General features: G+C 31.2%; 2 protein-coding genes and 1 long non-coding RNA gene across 9 annotated transcripts in view; 1 reads left to right on the top strand and 2 right to left on the bottom strand.

The window, feature by feature from the left end:
- Window positions 1–46: 46 nt before the first annotated feature.
- Window positions 47–7,502, bottom strand: zf(dhhc)-2 (zinc finger protein). Its single transcript, NM_001078514.1, is given in 12 exon segments — window positions 47–386; window positions 733–935; window positions 1,150–1,299; window positions 1,874–2,067; window positions 2,425–2,534; window positions 3,175–3,307; window positions 3,609–3,682; window positions 4,208–4,386; window positions 4,842–4,974; window positions 5,425–5,563; window positions 6,627–6,735; window positions 7,320–7,502. Coding segments are annotated over 12 exon segments (1,686 nt in total). The 5' UTR covers window positions 7,470–7,502; the 3' UTR covers window positions 47–274.
- Window positions 7,503–8,854: 1,352 nt separating this feature from the next.
- On the bottom strand, window positions 8,855–17,947 carry LOC113474659. 5 transcript variants are annotated; one of them, XR_003396347.1, is made up of 5 exons: window positions 17,818–17,947; window positions 14,107–14,302; window positions 12,065–12,213; window positions 11,531–11,623; window positions 8,855–10,161 (listed from the first exon to the last, which is right to left on the bottom strand). It is a non-coding gene; the product is annotated as an uncharacterized LOC113474659 (long non-coding RNA). The 5 variants fall into 5 exon arrangements; XR_003396346.1 differs by lacking the exon at window positions 8,855–10,161 and having other exon boundaries at window positions 11,535–11,623; window positions 12,047–12,213; XR_003396349.1 differs by lacking the exons at window positions 8,855–10,161; window positions 17,818–17,947 and adding an exon at window positions 16,179–16,779 and having other exon boundaries at window positions 11,535–11,623; window positions 12,047–12,213.
- The window catches only part of LOC100183025 (unconventional myosin-XVIIIa), a 34,571-nt gene continuing 25,146 nt past the window's right edge, over window positions 8,871–18,295 (top strand). For all 3 annotated transcript variants that reach the window (XM_026836574.1, XM_026836576.1, XM_026836573.1), the window contains exons 1-7: window positions 8,871–9,038; window positions 10,059–10,152; window positions 10,561–10,798; window positions 11,525–11,640; window positions 12,102–12,216; window positions 14,133–14,319; window positions 14,926–14,992. In XM_026836574.1, the coding sequence (XP_026692375.1) occupies window positions 8,914–9,038; window positions 10,059–10,152; window positions 10,561–10,798; window positions 11,525–11,640; window positions 12,102–12,216; window positions 14,133–14,319; window positions 14,926–14,992 (942 nt within the window). In that variant the 5' untranslated portion in view covers window positions 8,871–8,913. The remainder of the gene's footprint in view (window positions 9,039–10,058; window positions 10,153–10,560; window positions 10,799–11,524; window positions 11,641–12,101; window positions 12,217–14,132; window positions 14,320–14,925; window positions 14,993–18,295) is intronic.

The raw sequence follows: 18,295 nt of genomic DNA, 5'->3' as shown, positions 1-18,295 counted from the left end.
AATTTCCGCATATATGAACTATATCTCACTTGCCTATTAATATGCTACAAAGTCAAATTTTTCAGTACGTCATGACAAAAAGCATTTTTTTTCTATAATCTAGTATAAAAACGCTAAAAAAAACATGTGTAGCAAAATCGATGCTTTTTAGTGGGTCATGACAAAAAAATTCAACTTTCAATCAATTTTTCTATATTCTAATACGAAATGGCTAAAAAACACATTATCAGTAAAAAAAAACAGTAACAAAAAAGTTTAAGCTGTATTTTAGGATCTACAACAGCAATGGTGAATTCACTTTCAAAGATCTGTGTTTTTCGGTTCGAGGGAAGAAAAATTGAACGACATTTCGGAGCATTGACGACAGGTTTGGTTTTGTTCCATGTCTGTGTAAAAAAACAACTTATTTTATTCCGTTAAGGTACTTCTGCTACCAGGCATTGCTCGGCGCCATGGCACAGTTGTTTAGCGCGTCGGCCTCTAACCCAGAGGTAATGAGTTCAAGGCTCATCGCTGCTACCATTGTAGGTTTATGTTTCCTTGGCCAGGCCCCTAAGGGCAATTGCTCCAACCGAGTGGTCACTAATGGGTTGTCCAAATTGTCAGTCACACATAAAAAAAATCACCCACAAAGTAACATACATGGTAACTTATAAGCTGGCACGAGGTGTATGAAACAGGACACCGGTGTTATAACAACTGTTATTTTAAATATTTAAAAGTGCAAAATACCTTTGATAGTACGTTGTTTGTCCCATAGCTATGTTAACAAGCTGTGACCCAATAAGTTGACATTCCCACAAAAAAGCGAATATGCAAAGAATATTCAGGTCCAGTATCATAGATTCATACGTCAGCATGTCAATTAAAAGCCAGTTCTCGCTGTTGGGATAAGCAGTCCACATGTAGCTCAAAGTAAGATAGCAAAATGAGAACTATGGAAAAAATAAATAGATTAATACACAGACTATTTTTTAAATAACATTTTCGTAAAATTTGTAATTTTTTTGAACAAAAATAACAAAATACTTTTTTTTTACAATACAGTAATTTTTAATTTACTGTAATTAAGTAGTTTTTAATTTACAGTAATTTTTAGTTTAACTGCAAACAAAATATTACCTGTAGGCCCTGCAAACAAAATATTACCTGTAGGACCATGACGTTTATAATGAATATTACAAATGCACGATGGTTATTTCTTGCAATGCAATTCATAAGGAACAAACAATGGTGGTCGAGATCTTCAACCAATTTTTCACAAAGACGACAATATTTACTTCGTTTCGTCTTGATAAGCTGAAAAGGTGAGAAGTTTAATTTAAAAATACTTACCAATTTGTTTTATCTTCGAAAAGACTCGTCGCTGCTACCATTGTAGGCATACGTGTGTTTAACGGCAATTTCTCAAACCCAGTGGTCACTAATTGCTTGTCCAAATTTGTTGGCCAAAAAAAAAAAACACACCCACAAAGTTACATACGAGGTATGGTGTAAGCTAGCATGAGGTGTATGAAACAAAACGCGCGTGTTATAACGCTGTCGTTTCCTGGTCAATCGAGAATAAAGCAAGTTACAATTATTTACAATTTAAATTGTAAAAACTTAACATCCAATAGACGATTTCCGGCCACGCGAGGATAAAGCAAGTTACATTTATTCAGTTTTTTTACATTCATGGTAACTCGTAAGCAGACACGAGGTGTATGAAACAGAACACTGGTGTTATACGACTGTCGTTTTTACATTTATTTATTCCCAGCTTAAACTAAAAAGTTAGTAAACAGAACACTGGTGTTATACGACTGTTTTTACATTTATTTATTCCCAGCTTAAACTGAAAAAAAACAATAAAAAAACAAAAACACTGTACCTCTGTGTAAGGGCAAAAGTCTCCCTCCTTACAATGACCCAGTGCTATATCGAGAACACTAAGCTCCACATTTCGCTCCCTGGAGTTGCTGGTGACAACACCGGGGTCCCCTCGTGTGAGATGATAAAGGTTGTAGAGGCAAGACATGGACAACGATGTTATGAAAAAGAAGGTGAACACACACGGCCAGAAATGTAAGTTTTGTTAAGAAATTTTTTTTGGTTAAAATAATTTAAATTTTTTTTTATGGTTATATAAGTTATTATGTACTGTAGAGTAAGATTTTTTAGGATTTTTATAGTTTTAATTAATTTAAAAATTATTGTTAATACTAACAATAAAATGAAAATTTAAAACAAAAAAAAAATTGAAAAAATTATAACAAAAATTATAAATTTTTAAAGAAAAAGAAAAACAGTCGATCACTAACTATTTCACCCCACCGGTAAACTGTTACACAAAACCGTAATTAGAAATTAATTAACAAAAACCTAAATTATTTAAAACACACATACGGTTTAAATGGACCATTGTCAAACAGTAAAGGATATACATAATAAAAATACTACTGGAGATAATGCAATGAAATATTCCTCCAGCAAACGCACCAAGAAAAACTGGGTTCGGCCATTTAGAGGGGTGGTGTATTCTGTGAGATTGCCTGTTAAAAAAATGTGATATTAATATTTAGTCTTTAAAAACATTTTTTTTTAGGGAGTAGAGCTTTTTGGAATGTATTCTAAAAAACTGGCTGTTTAGAAAATGGTATATTATTATTTAGTCTAAAAACAATATTTTTGGGGGGGAGGGGTACAGACACAGTAGGCCTTTTTTGGGATGTAATATGTAAAACTGCCTGTTTAGAAAGTATGACATTAATATTTAGTAAAAAAAAATTTTATGGAGTAGATACAGTAGTTTTTTGAGAGAGATTCTGTAAAACTGGCTGTTTAGAAAATATGATATTAATATTTAAACTTGAAAAAAATCTTAATTTTTTGGGGGGGAATAGGTACAGTTAACCTTTTTTTGCAGTGTGTTGAAATTATGAATACGTTAATTAATACATTTTATACGAAACTTTGGTAAACCAGTTTTTATTTTAACAAAGCAGTCACAAAATGCATTGTGAACCAGTGTAGTAGGGTGACCACTGCTAAAACGTCCCATTTTTTTTACATTTAACTTTACATAAAATCAGAAAAAAAAAACTTTAAACAGAATGTTTTTATTTAAATTATAACTTTTTTTTTCTTAATCTTAAGAGTAATAATTTTATTTTTAATTAAAAATACATTTACCTTCCTACAAATGTAACAAGTAATATAAACATGAGGAGAGAAAAGTAACCTCCGTTTCCATTCAAACATAAAGATAGAATGAAGGTGATAGCTGCCCATGTGAATGGGAGAAATAGTAGGGTGTACCACGTCACTAAAAAAAGTATTTTAAATTTTGAACCATGTCACCAAAAAAAAGTATTTTAAAACAAAATTTAATTTGTAATAATGTAAAATTTGACCAAAATTGAATTAATTTTAATTTACAATTTAACCATAAACTGATAGGTTTCAGGTAAAAATTATTTAATTTGTAAAAAATGTAGAATTTAACAAAAATGTTAACATAAAATATAACAAGCCCGATAGGTTTAGATAAATATTTTTTAATTTCTAGCAAAATCTGGGGTGATATTGTTAAAATGGCCAAAGAAAGACCTGGAAAATTGACTTACTGACAGGTCCCTTGGGTGGCAAGCGTGGAGGTTGTTTTGCATAATATTCCAATTCTTTAACAATATGAGCGTGCCTTATTTAAAAAATAAACTTTAAAATTAAATTATTGAAAAAATTAAAGTTTAAATTATGGCTGTTTTATAATGCTTTTTATAAAACCAAAAAATGTGGCACAAAGATGAAATACTTTTATACAAAAAGCACCTGCCTTTATTTAAAAAAAAAAGTTAACTTAAAATTATGACTGTTTTATAATGCTTTTTATTACCAAAAAGATGATATTATAAAACCAAAAAATTTTGGATAAAAAATAAAATTTTAATTAAGTAATTTGACACTAACAAATCCAAATGACATTTCTATAATTAGGTATTCATGAACCCGCATATGTCAGCTGCTTTCTACTTTGCGATAATACTGAAGAGAGGATAAGCAAGTGACATTTATTGAAACAAATACTAATTTATTATTAAAAAAAAAATATATATATATATATATATATATATTATTGTTTTTATCACTTAAAAATATTTTTTTTTATTATTTTAAAAAAAACATTAATATTAAATATAGTATTTCTATGCTCATATATCCGCACCTGTCCGTTACTTCTTGTTTCGCGATATTTATTGGGGTATTCCCCTCTTTATCCTTGGCATGAACGATCCCACAACCCCCGGCCTTCACCAACTTCCACACGATGTCACTGTTGCCCAACTTGACGACCATGTGAAGAGGGGTTGTACCCTTGTGGTTGGCATGACGCGGGTCACAGCGCTGTCACAATATATTTAATATTTATAACCTCTTTCACGAAAATTTATAAATTTTTGTTCAACATAATTCGAAATCCATTTCAAAAAAATTACTTGTTAGAAATAAATTACTTTGTAGAAATTTATAAATTTTCTGATACAACATTATTTTAAAAAAATGATTCTTACGGTAGGGTAACAGGTTAATTTGGGCATAAATTTAGGTCAATGTAATTGGCCCACTTTGCCCTGGTATGCTTACCCTTCAAAACTTTTCCTAAATACGAAAACAGAAATGACGAAATAATGAAATTACATAACTCTTTAAAATGACTCCTAAAAAAAGTTGAAAAAAATCTAATTTTTACAGTTTACTCTACATACTTATTTCCAAACACGAAAACAGAAATGCTTTAAAATTTTAACAGGACTCCTTACAAAAATGTAAATATAAATATTTTTTGCAGATTTACTTACAGATTTCCTCAGCAAGTAATCGATCATGACGTTGTGCCTTTGAAAGCAACATACATGAAGCGGGGAATCTCCGTTATTATCAACCACGTCATAGTTTAACTGGGTTTGTGTCGCAAGGTAATGCATTGCAGCTCTGGGTGTTTTAACATTGAATATTAGAGATATCGGGTTTAATCCTTTTTGATGTTGAATAATCATATTTAAACTTTGTACATTAACAGGATTTTCTTTAAAAATACATACGAAACAATTACACACCAAATTCAAATTTGATTCATGCAGAATTTAATAGAACAACTGATTTAAGCAGAATTAATTAACTAATTTTTGCATAGAACCTTTAAACTAGAAAATTAAAATTTGATTTATACAGAATTTATTAGAAAAACTGATTTATGCGGAATTTAAAAACTAATTTTTGTATAGAATGTTTAAACTTACATTTTGTATAGTAACTTTACTATAGTCCATATTATATGTATTATAAAATTATAGCATAGTTTATTTTATTTTTTTGATTTTCCCATTTTGTTTAAGTTTTTTTATATTAAGTTTAACGCCTATGATACTTTTAATAACGTACATTGATCCACCCATGGCTGCGAAATGCATGCAACCTCGACCCTGCTTATCCACTGCTTTACAATCGGCACGAGATGATATCAGCATGTGAATTACGTCGATCGTGCCTCGACGACATGCATAATGTAGTGGAGTTTCCCCTAAAATGAGAAGTTTTAATATTAGCAAATTATAAATATTTTTTTTCATAAGACCAATTGGTAAAAATAATGTTTTTATTCGATTTTGGTTAAGTTCTTTTTAGAGAAACTAAAATTTAGGCTAGATTTGACCCATTACCTAAACACACAGATTACTTATAGCCTATATAATATATATATATATATAAGTATGAATGGATAAATCTGTTGTAACTTATCTATTTAAATTTGTTATGTTAACAGTACACACAAAATGCTGCAGTTTAAGGGTGTAGATAGTTTCATAGTTAAACTACCCTTCAGTGACCACCGGGTTGAACTGTCAGTTAAGTGTCCTACTTCCTTAAGAGCACTTATGTCAGCCAACCATTGTTTGAAAAACAGCTCAACTTTTTCTTAGTAGGACAAATAAAGTATTATAAAAAAATCGATATACATACTTCAAACTGTTTGAATTTGAGCTGTTATAGGTTCTAAATGGTTATTTAACAATAAAAGTATATTTTATATATTAATTATATATATAACATAAAACATTATTATACTTTTATACGCACTTAAAATTTGTATAATGAGGCTACATTTTTTTTGACAATAAAGGTCTGTATTGTATACATTCGAAACATAAGAACAAAAATGCAATAAGCAAGCATAAAATTACATGAAATTTTTGTTTTTAAACACTAAATATAAATTTTAACTAGAAACTGTTATCCAGCACTGTGGCTCAGTGGTTAGGGACTTGTATCGTAACCCAAAGAAGCCGGGTTCAATGCCCGACACTGATGGGAAAAAGTGTTCTTAGTTAAGACATTTAATGGACATTGCTTCAACCTAGTGTTCACAAATGGGCTGTAAGAATAATGCATGTAACTTGCTTTATCTTTGCGTGTACGGGAAACGACAGTCGTTATAAAACGGGTTTTCATACACCTCGTGCTAAGCACTTTTCCATGGCCCAGTCTAATGGGCTAACTCTGGCCTAAAACTTAGGTTCCATAGCGTGCTATCGATCTAATTTACATATAAAAAAGAAATAAAAACATGGGTCTTTAGTTGTTACCAAATGAGCTCCTTGCATCAACCTCTGCCCCATTATCAAGAAACAATTGAACGATGTTGGTTTTGCCTTTCAAGCAAATGTGATGCAATGGTGTCATGTCATTCCAACCCTTTAAAACAACAAACAATATTGTATCATTCAAGAACATTTTCATAAATGGTATCATATTTTTGGGATTTGTACAATATTTTTCTGATTTGTATAAAATTTTCGTAATTAGAAAACATTTTCATGAATTTTATAATATTTGTGTAATTTTTCTAATATTTTCCTGTGACTTTTTAACCACAAACTATCTGTTTGTTAACTTCTAACGTTTCTGTATTGGGTACAACAAAAAATAACAACAAAAAAGCCAAAATTGTATAAACGCAACACCAACTTAGATTTTAACTAGCCTATAAACTAGTTGAAATTTTAAACTGTTGCACTGAAGAGCACAAATATTTTGCAAAAAAAACAACATTTATGCTATCCTATCAAATCTGGAACATGCATAAATGTAACTTCTTTATTCTCGCAACTGCAGGCAATATATGTGTGCCCATTGGCCTATTTAATTTAACTGACTTCATACTTCTTACGAGTTACCAAGTTAAATATATGCAACTTTCTGAGAAATTCTGTTTTTATAATTTTTACATTTTTTAAACATGACTGACAATTTGTGCAACCCATATAATTCACTCTTACAGTCATTTGTAGAGTCTTTGGATCTTTTGCAACAATATCCATGCACATGTTGACATTACATTGATCAATCGCGTAGAATAAGCCGTTGTACATTGGATGTGAAGGTCCAACATCTGGAGCAGCAACAAATTCTTGCCGAGGGTAAGACATGAAATTGGCCTAATTTTGCAACCTAAATCCAAAAGCTGGTAAAGTACATGATAATAAAAGAAATATTTAGTTCTTTATAGAACAGTAGAGCGTAGGGGAAGATGGGACACTTTTTCATTCTATTTTTTCAGCTCATTTAGTATGAAAACAAAGAACCGTATCCTCACAATTCACATGACCTTATAATAAAAATTAAAACACAATTGTGGTATTTGGATATTATTTGCCAAAGGTGTCTCGTCTTCCCCACCCTACTCTATATTTATGTGATGCATTACATGCATTACAGCTATAGTAACATCGTAGTTGGTAAACCACTTTGGTTTATAACTTATTTTACACAAAAATCCAAACACATATTTAAAACCTACTAATAATAATACATGCAAGACAAGCAAGGAAATAAACACTTTGTTTGGGTTTAATAGCGAATTAGTGACCACAGGATTAAAACAACTCTTCAAGTGCTTTACCCAAGGGCACTCTCGCCGGCTGCATTTACTTCAGCGTAGCCTGAAGTGTTGTCTGTTTAGTTATATACAGTATCAGTGGCAAGATCGGGAATAACCGTCGGCCTTCGACTGTAGCGTCGTGTATAGTGCATACAGTAAGCTTAAATATAAATATATACTTCGGTAATCAATGTTAAGGTATATAATGAAGAGCAGCTAAATTATTACATGGACATAGTTTAAATTTTCGTAACCGCAAAATTACGTTATTATGCATTCTTGTCTACTGTCTAGAATTAAAAATAGAATTATGTCAAAAATCTGTCATGCGTAAAAATAAAATGACAAAAAATGTTTAAATTTAAATGAACTATTAAAAAAAATTAGGTAATGTCCATACAAATATTTATTTTGTTTTTAACAATTTTAAATACGTGGTCATATAAATAACATATAAATAAAAAAGTGCTAAGATATTTTCTGTGTAGCACTGCACTAACACGGCTTTCTATAATTTTGCCAGAATGTTATGCATTACAAACATAGCGATTGTCCGGAGTGAACTCAATGAACTTTAATTAGTTGAGTTTTATGGTGTATTGAAGATTCAAGTTCAGTATTGTCCTTGTTGAATGGAGCGTAGATGGCTAATTCAATAAAGCCAGAGATTCTAGTAGACCAAATTAAGACGTTTTATTTGCAAAAACGCATAAAACGTAAAAAATTAGAACTTCAGTTAAAAATATGTTAAATTTATCATTTTTTACAAGTTTAAAATATTTATTTGGCAGTCACAGTAACTGTTTCCATTCGTTATTAGAGCTTTTGTGCTTTGTTTAGCAGTTGTTTTCATGCTTGGTTTTATTGGCTACCAATTGGACGAGAAAATAGAATGAAAAAGTGTCCCATCTTTTCCCACCATACTATAACAACTTTAATGATTAAACAATTTATTTAGCAGATGTGATAGTTCTAAATAGAAAAGTTCAAAAATGTTTGGACGGAAGAAGAACAAAGATGAGCGGCGTGAGAAGAAACGTCACAAACCCGGAATGACACAAGCGGAGATAACTAAACTGGAAGAAGTTGGAATAAGAAGAGGATTTTTCAGCAAAAAGTATGAACATGTGGAATACTGAAATTTAAATATTAGGACATGAATAGGGAACTGCAAGTGTAAAGATTGTGTTTATGATGAAAAAATTATTGGAAAAAAATAGTTCGATATAAACAAGATTAAAAACAATTTTTGTTTTAATATGGATTACAGACAGAAATATGACAAAATATGGCTTGCAAGACAAACAAAACTTGTTTGTTAGAAACAGAATTTGTCTGTGACTGACATCAAATATCTAAAACTGACAACAATTGTCCATGGCAGTCAAAAAGTCAAAACTTGGCTTTTTTGACAATACATACGAAAAACCTAAAAATTATCTCCTGTGCAAAAATCAACTTCCCAATCTGGAACTTATATATTGGCAGAAATTTTTGTTCCACTTTATCAGTTCATGAATTATGTATATAGTAGCTTAGGGAAAGATGGGACGCCTTTAGCACACAATATCAAAATATCCTGATCAGGTTTAAAACAATTAACAACAGTCTATAGTAGGCATGAGAATACGGTTTTATAATTCTTTTAATTTTCATTGTTAACTACCAAATGGGACGAGAAAATAGAATAAACAGGTGTCCCGTCTTTCCCCACCCCACTATATACATTATGCATTATTTATATTTGAAGCTTAGCTCAAGAGAATCAACCTGTTAGGGTAAATTTTTCTGCCTTTAGTTATATTATAATTTGATTAGGTTTGATACGTTAAAGAATTAATTTACTTTAACACTGTTTAGTGTGGTACCAATTTAAATGGAAGTACTATAAATTTTTTTACGCAATTCAAAAAATTTTTCACCTAATTAAAAATTTGACTCTTTCAATTTTTTTTTTACGTAACACTGTTTAGTGTGATAGCATTTCAAACAGGTAGCAATACTATAAAAAATTTCATGCAATTATTTTACCCAATTTAAAAAAATTTTCCTAATTTAGTTATATTCAGACATGTTGTGCACTAAGATTTTGGAATACGATATAAAGGTATAATTATTATTTGACACTTGGTTTCAGATCTGGTTCCAAAAAAGATGAACCCATCCAGAAACGAGACATTTCTCGTCCACTCTCCCTTTATGCACCTGGTGAAACCTCATCTGAACAACCAGTAAGAAATCTAAAAAATATTCATATTTTATAATTTAATATTAAAAATATTAATTTAAAAAATTTAATAAAAAAGATAAACTTAATTTTTTTCATTGTATATATATTAATACTTTTAAAATAGATCGCAAAAGAAAAAGCTGATAGTGTTATTCTTATTCACTTTTTTTGTGGGTGAGGTCCCTACAGCATAGCACGTTATGGGGGTTGAGATTTAGGCCAGAGTTGGCTCATTACTCTAGCGTGCAACAACCTATTTGAAATTCAAGGGCCACTGGGTTGAAATAATGTCTGCTAGGTCTATTAGGTCAAGCCATAGAATCCACTATAGACTAACTACTCGCAAGTCACAACACCATACAAACAGTTATTAAAATGTATTTTTAGCCTTTTTTCTTTTTTTTTTCAGGCACCGTCAGTTTTACAGCGCGCCACCATATATGGAGATGTGGTGCAAGCTCAGCCCCCGCGTCGTGCTTCATCGGGCACCCCACCCTCCTCGCCCCCTATTTCACCCCCACCCACGTTACCCCACCCTCTAACGAAACAAAACACAGAGGGTAACATGAAATTCCCTGTCCCCCCTTACAGAAGACGTATATCAGGCCAGCTCAATGCCCAGCCATATGATTCGCCAAGAAATCCAGGTACAAGTTTTTAAAATTTACAGCAAAGTCAGCAATGATGTCTGTCTAGTGTCATTGTCAAAATGCTAGATTATTTCAGTCTGCTATATTTCCAATACACATACCACGCATGGTAGATATCTATTCTTTATGTTGTGTTGTCATTAGCGCCAGTAATGCTGCACAGGGAGCTTTGCATTTAGTTTAATACTCAATAGACAGTTTTTACAGTTAGTGCCAGTGTAATTGATAAAGAAATGGAGAAGACTATATTTAACAAAACAAGTAATGCTATTGCTAACACCATTTTATTTCCCCAAAAATTTTGCTTTTGAGATTTTTAACTTTTTGCTCAAAAATGCAAATTTTTATATTATTTTGGTTTCGGTTAATAGCTTTCCAAAGTATAAAAAAGTAAAAAAACATATGTTGTAACTATTGCAACAATTTATATTTTTACCCAGCTGTTCATTCTTTTTATTTCGATTTTAGTTAGCAGCTGAACAACCTGTTGTAAACAAATAGTAGGGCGGGGGAAGATGGTACACCTTTTCATTCTACTATCAGCCCATTTGGTTGTAAACAAAGAACTCTCAAAGAATTATAAAACAGTATCCTCACTACTCCCATAGACCGTTGTTAATTGTTTAAAACACGATCAGGATATTTGTATGTTAAGTGCTAAAGCTGTTTTATCTTCACTATTATATATTGTAACATATTGGAGCAATTTCTATTTTTATCCAGCTGTACCCGATGGATATTCCGTTCCACGGAAAGCAGAATTGGCAGAAGCAACTCGTCCAGTTGTATTTGCCCCTCCTGCTGTTAAACCAAAACCTAAACCTAGAAATCGAAGAATTGTAAGTCAATTTATTCAATATTGCAGCAAAAAAATGTTATTTTTATTTCAAATTTCATAAAAAATGTTATTTTTGAATATTTTTATTTTTAAGTTTTTGTTATGAATTTACTTTGTAAATGTGTTTAAATGTATTTTAGGCTGACAGTAACAATCCAAATAAGACCTGGTCTCTTAATCTTTTATTGTCCCTACCCCATTTCAGAAACAGCCGATAGGCCACTCTTCAATAAAATCTAAAATATTTTAATTATTACCATGCGTATTTCATTCACTAGTTTCAGAAATCAGCCTATGGCCCAATAACAATGTGTTAATACATGAATTTTTTTTATTTATCTAATCTATTGAAGTAATAGACCAATCCTGGCCTTGATCCCATGGCATGCCGCGCTGCAAAACCTCACCCACGTAAAATAGAATACCATCATAAATAATCTTGAAATGTCCTCTTTTTCCAAGGTTACACTAAAGAAAAGGGAAGCAGGGGATTTTGGCGTTTCTCTTCGAAGATCCGCTGTCATAGAAATGATTGACGGACAAGAAGTCACACGAACTGTGTATTTTGCCGAACCTGGTAGGTGGTTTTGAATATTATGTTTGCAATCTACATTTGTTTTAGTACTTGTTAAAATTTGTTAAAATATGCTATTATTAATAGTTATTTATATTTTTGTAAAACAAATTGTTAAACCGTTTATTGTTTTGTATACTTGTAAATTTAACTTTCTGGTAAACCTACTACAATATTTACCTAATGCAAACTACAATATATGCTACAAAGTTTGAACCATTGTTTGCAAATTCAACCCAATACTATGTACAGAGATGATAGTTTTTATATTAAACTAAAAAACACTGCAATTTATCAAAACAATAACTTAATTATTTTAAATTTAAGAATATTTTAATTACTGAAGGTTTGAGACATAAAAATAAAATTTAATTACTGAAAAATTAATTATTGTAAACTTAAAAATGGCCCATTTCTTTAACAGTTACGTAGTCTATCCATTAGTTATATTGAATGTATTATATTATTGAATATAATATGTGTATTTAATTATATTATTGAGTTGTTGAAATGATTAACTCATGGAAGCAAATAGAGATAAGAGGATATGTTTACTCATCTAAAATAGAGTCATTTGTATGCGTGCTTAATTACAATTGGACTTATAAACGCATTTTGTTGCCTAGCCTATACCATTGGCTGAGTAAATATAAAAGAACAATCTGCTCAGTGGTGCAGCCGGTGCGTTTAAATGGTGACTGTTATGTAGATATATCTGTCTAGTCAAAGTTATACCATTTTATATAATACATTATATTTGATTCGTAGTTTGTTTTATCGACTGTCATTCCCCTTTTCATACAATTATTATAATATGACCTAATTATATGTATCGTTATAACAATTGTGTTTATATGGGTTTATGTCCTGTTGTATCTACAGGTATTATAATATATTGTGCATGCAATATGATGCATTAACCTTATTATTATCTTTTACGCAAAAAACACTATACTTTAAATTAAAACTATTATATTATTAAAAAGATGTTTCTTAATTGGTCGAAACAAATGAAACACTGGTGCAAGAGTTTATCGTGGATAATGTAACGATTATTTACGTCAGTAGCTGTTGCTGCCTCGCATAATATGTGTTTTTTAACGATTTGATCTAGTTCTATTTTTCACACCACCACACAAACGCATAAAGTTGGCTGTACACAGTATCCGGCATGCGAATTCCTTGCAAAGTCGTATGCAAACCCATTACCGAGTTCCGCATGCGGCAGCGAAATTCGCACAAAACAGACAAAACGGACAAATTCCGGATACTGTGTACAGTCACCTTTTACACACAGTATTTGTTGGAAGTTTAGCTGATATTAAGCTGTAAGCCTATAATTCATAGCCAAGAACTTAATTGAGGGTTTTTCGCTGTTTGGCCACAGAAATGGTGTTTACTTAGATGGGAATGGAGTTAGGAATTTATATTGTTATCTTAACATTCTTAAGGATTTTTGAAAGCAAACATTACAATGATATGATGCTGTCATATTTGTTCCCGAAAATTTAATTGAATCAATAAAAGTTGTGCTACAGTAGTGTTACATGGCATAGTTTTTTCAGTAAATTAAATTAGTTAGTCTATAACTGTACGACACACCTTGGGGTATTGGTGTTTTTGAAAATATGTGTAGTCTAATGTAGAGTGTAGATACCAATTTTCTTTACAGTTTTACTTGTTACATGTACATAGTCACTAGTATTTTTTACATTTTAAACATTGAACTGTTTTTTAGCTCTATCTGTATAGTATAACATATCACAATTTATTTTAATCTGTTTTGGGTTATCATAGTTTTCAATATTTTGAAAATACAAAATTTTAAAAAAAATTAAAAAATTTTAATATTAATTTAAAAACTATGTTTAAAAAGTAAAATACAAGTTTTACCTTTTTTTAAAAATCTTCCTCTTCAGGAGCATCAATGCAGGCATCTGATGCGGGAGAGGAGTCGTCCACTCGTTTGTTCCCCGGAGATCGTTTGATCGAGATCGATGGCATCAATGTGGAGATCGCGACGAGGGATGAGATCATTTCTCGCATCCGGAACGCAGGGAACAGCGTGAAGCTCGTTGTTCAAGGAGACCTGGATGCGGGGGAAGAGTAAGTTATCTTTTACGAAACACTTTCATATTTTTAATTTTTTCTAATTTTTTTTCTGTGGCGATTTTTTTAATATGTTAGAAATATATAGTTTTTTTTTTTTATATATATTTTTTTTTCTAAATTTCTCTTACTTAAGTTCCTGTTTTTATTTGTTTAATGTAGTTATTTAAAACAGTGTTTTTCATTTTTGAGTGCAGTTCAAATACTTTGTTTAACAATCGTGACTAAGGCACAAAAAACAAAAGTTGCTGCTGCAATAGATTTTATTTTAGTAATCGCAAAAAATCATATTTTGAACATATTTTGCTGCTGTTTTGCATTCGCAAAGTGGTTATTTAACATAAAAATCTTATTAGGGTAAACTATTATTGTTTTATAAAAAAAAAAAAAAAAATTTTATAAAATAACACACCTAATGCTATATAGTCAAGTGGGGTAATAAAAACAGAAAACATAAACTTTCAGTTTCTCAATTTTTTTTTACCTACAAAAGCTGTTTGCGATAAAATGTTTTTAAGCGGGCTAGGGGGGTTGTCCCTTTTTACCCCAAGGACCCCATTGTTTTTTATTACCCCACTTTACTATATTTGTTTTTGCCCACAGAAAAGATGGCGCTTACAGTATACCAAGACCAAAGCAAGCAAGCATGAAGAAGGCAAAACATGTTAAGGTAAATATAAAACTACTCTGCTTAGTACTTTATTAAAAACAAATATATATACATATAACTGAAGGGAGTAATAAAAAATAATAAAAAAATAAAATTCACAAAATATTATGTATTGGTCCAAAAACCGCTAAAAAATTTTTTTTACAGTTTTTTTTTTTAACTTGTTTTAGAGATTTTTTTAAATGTAAAAACAAAATGCTACATATCTCTGTTAAGCTTGTTATTTGTAAAGAAACCTTTTGTAAAACAATGTGTCACATCATGCCCCGCCTATATTATTCATGTTACAACACTATAGCATTGTTGGCCTATTTATACTCATTGTTTTGTTGTCATTGGAGAATCTATGTATTTTATTGTATCATAAAATCACATTGATAAAAATGTCTTTGAAAAGGACTGTGTCATATTTTCTGAGATATTTTTGGACGAATTTGAATATTTGCGCTGTTTTCTAGATGGTTAATATATAGTAGGGTCCAGGGTGGGGGGAAATGGGATACATTTCCATTTTATTTTTTTTCTTATTTAGTAGTAAACAAAAAACTTCAAGGAATTATAAAACTGTGTCCTCACGACTCCTATAGACTGTTGTTAATTGTTTAAAACACAATCAGGATATTTGAATAACATGTCCTAAAGGTGTCTCATTTTCCCTCAACCTGCTATTTATTGCATTGTGTGTATCTGGTATAAAAAAGATTTTTTTATTTTCAATGTTTCGACTGTAGATTTAATTCCTGTTTAACGTCTTGCCAAAAAGCAGACCTGATGATAAAAATAAAATAAAATGTCAATTTTTTCAAAATATATAAAAAAAAATTAGTAAAATATCCTGTTAAAATGGGGGCGCTTACCCTATGGAAAGGCCTATAGTGCATTAGTGGTCCTGCTATTAACTACAAGCCTAGATTTACTATTTTCAAGTTGTTTTCCATAAAACAGCCATAAAAATTGCATTTGGACTGTAGAGCTTTTTTGTGCCATTTTTGTGCCTTATTTCTATTTCTTGTTGTTAAAAAAATCCATAAAACAGCCGTAAAAAATTGCATTTGGACGGTAGAACTTTTTTTGTGCCATTTTTGTGCCTTATTTCTACTTCCTGTTGTTAAAAAATGATGATACTTTATGTTTAAGCCATAATGTTGGACCAAGTAACTGAAAATACCAATTATATATATTATACCTTGTTAAACCGGATACTCCTTAAGTTTAGCTTGTATATTCTTAGACCCGCCCACAATAATATCTTCTTGTTTTAAATACATTTATTTATAAGTGTATGCCAGTACTAGTTTGTTAAATAATAATATTTTTGTTGAAGTAATTTTTAATTTATTTATAAACTGTAGCGTAGCCTAGTGTCTTAAAAATCAAATTTGTAATTACTAAATTGTATCAGGACTCAGTAGTAATTATATCATAGCTATAGCAGTATAATATACCTTTGCTACTCTACTTCACTGGTATTTTGTAATACCCTGTTTGGCTGTTTGTATAGTATATTTACCATTATAAAAGTGCATGTTGCTTTGCCACAATTATGTCAAACATAGCCATTCAGTAGTTAACGCAATACAAGGTAGTATAGTGGGGTAAGATGGGACGTTCTTTCTATTACTTTTGGTAGTAAACAAAGAATATTTACCTAATTATATACCCGTAACTATATTTTTTCCTATTCTTAATTGTTAAGAACATGATCACGAAATACAGGATTTATTTTCCAGCGATTTCCCCATCTTTCCCAAAAGTACTATATTTATTCTTAAATGTTAAAAACAAAAATAAAAAACACAATCAGAAAGTATTGGATTTAGGTGCTAACGATTTCCCATCTTTCCCCAAAGTACTATATATATTTTTAATTGTTAAAAACAAAAAATAACACGATCAGGAAGTTTTGAATTTAGGTACTAACGATTTCCCATCTTGCCCCACAGTACTATATATACACAATACAGTTCCCATGCACTTGACTGTTATTGAATTATCAAACGACCGTCACACAATGCATTATGACGCATGAATCGTATACACGTGGGAGCATTTCCGTCCCTATGGCATATTGTCCGGTCCACGTGTTAGTTTCCACAGCAACGCCATAGTTCTATTTCTGTAACTCACTTCGCGACGTATCGAGCGCGTCTTGTAATCTGTCATTCCTACAAAAGGGGCTTACCCGCTCGGGAATTTCGATTTCGTGACGTAATTTGGGGATTTTTAAGACAAATGTAAAAGTGGGATTTTTTGTTTTAGTAATTTCAGACCTGTATGAATTTAATTTTTCTTGACGTAATTTAGGGTTTTTAAGACCAGGTTAAAAGTTGAATTTTTTTGAGTGTTTTAGTAATTTTGGACGTTTTTTAATTTCAATTTTATTACACCAATACTTAGCTGTCTGTGTTTAAAATTCAAAATGTTTTTTTTCTACCTTCTCAATCATGGTAACTCATCGTAATGCGATGGGCGGTGTATAGTAGGGTCGGGGAAGGCACATATCTAAATATCCTGATCGTTTTTCAAACAAATAACAACGGTCCGTGGGCTGCGCAAAAATTTAGGCTGCGCGACTCACGAAAATATAGGAAGGTTCCTACTCTAACGTATATAGTACTGTGGGGTAAGATGGGATACCGTTGGCATTTAAATCCCAGATTTAGTCATTGTGTTTTTAACACAAAAAATCTTTACAGTCGTTAGGATACGGTTTTACAATTCTTTAAATGTCCTTTGTTTAAATGTTACTACCAAAACGTTTCTTTAAATGTCACTACCAAAACAAGACCCTACTATATCATAGGACGTTTATGTATGAAACTTACCAATGCAATACACTGTGTTTCGTTTCTCGTGGCTCACAACGCCATGTAGCGGCCGAATAATTCTACTCAAACCGCGATTTGTTATAGCGATCTAGCTGGAAAAAACGAACTCGTTTAAATTGTAGCACCTACATACAGTGGTAACTAGTAATGTGAGAAAAATATAGTCGTGGGGTAAAATGGCACATGTTTTCATTTTTTTTATCCCATTTGCCAGTAAAACAAGAATTTTTATAAAATTAAATAACCGTATCCTCACGACTGTAAAGAAACTTTGTGTTAAAACACCATGACAAAATCTGAGGCTTAAATGCCAACGGTATTCCATCTTACCCCACAGTACTATATACGTTAGAGTTGGCTTATTACATTTTCGTAGTATTACGCAGCTGTATTTATAAATATAATTGGTACATTAACACGCAGTATATCAAGGCCTACACATAACAATAAATTGCGCGATCAGACATTAAGTGTC

The sequence above is a fragment of the Ciona intestinalis genome, chromosome 11, assembly GCF_000224145.3.
Source record: "Ciona intestinalis chromosome 11, KH, whole genome shotgun sequence".
Lineage (NCBI taxonomy): Eukaryota > Metazoa > Chordata > Ascidiacea > Phlebobranchia > Cionidae > Ciona > Ciona intestinalis.
The sequence above is the reverse complement of the archived record's forward strand: the minus strand, read 5'-3'. Positions and strand labels throughout refer to the sequence as shown.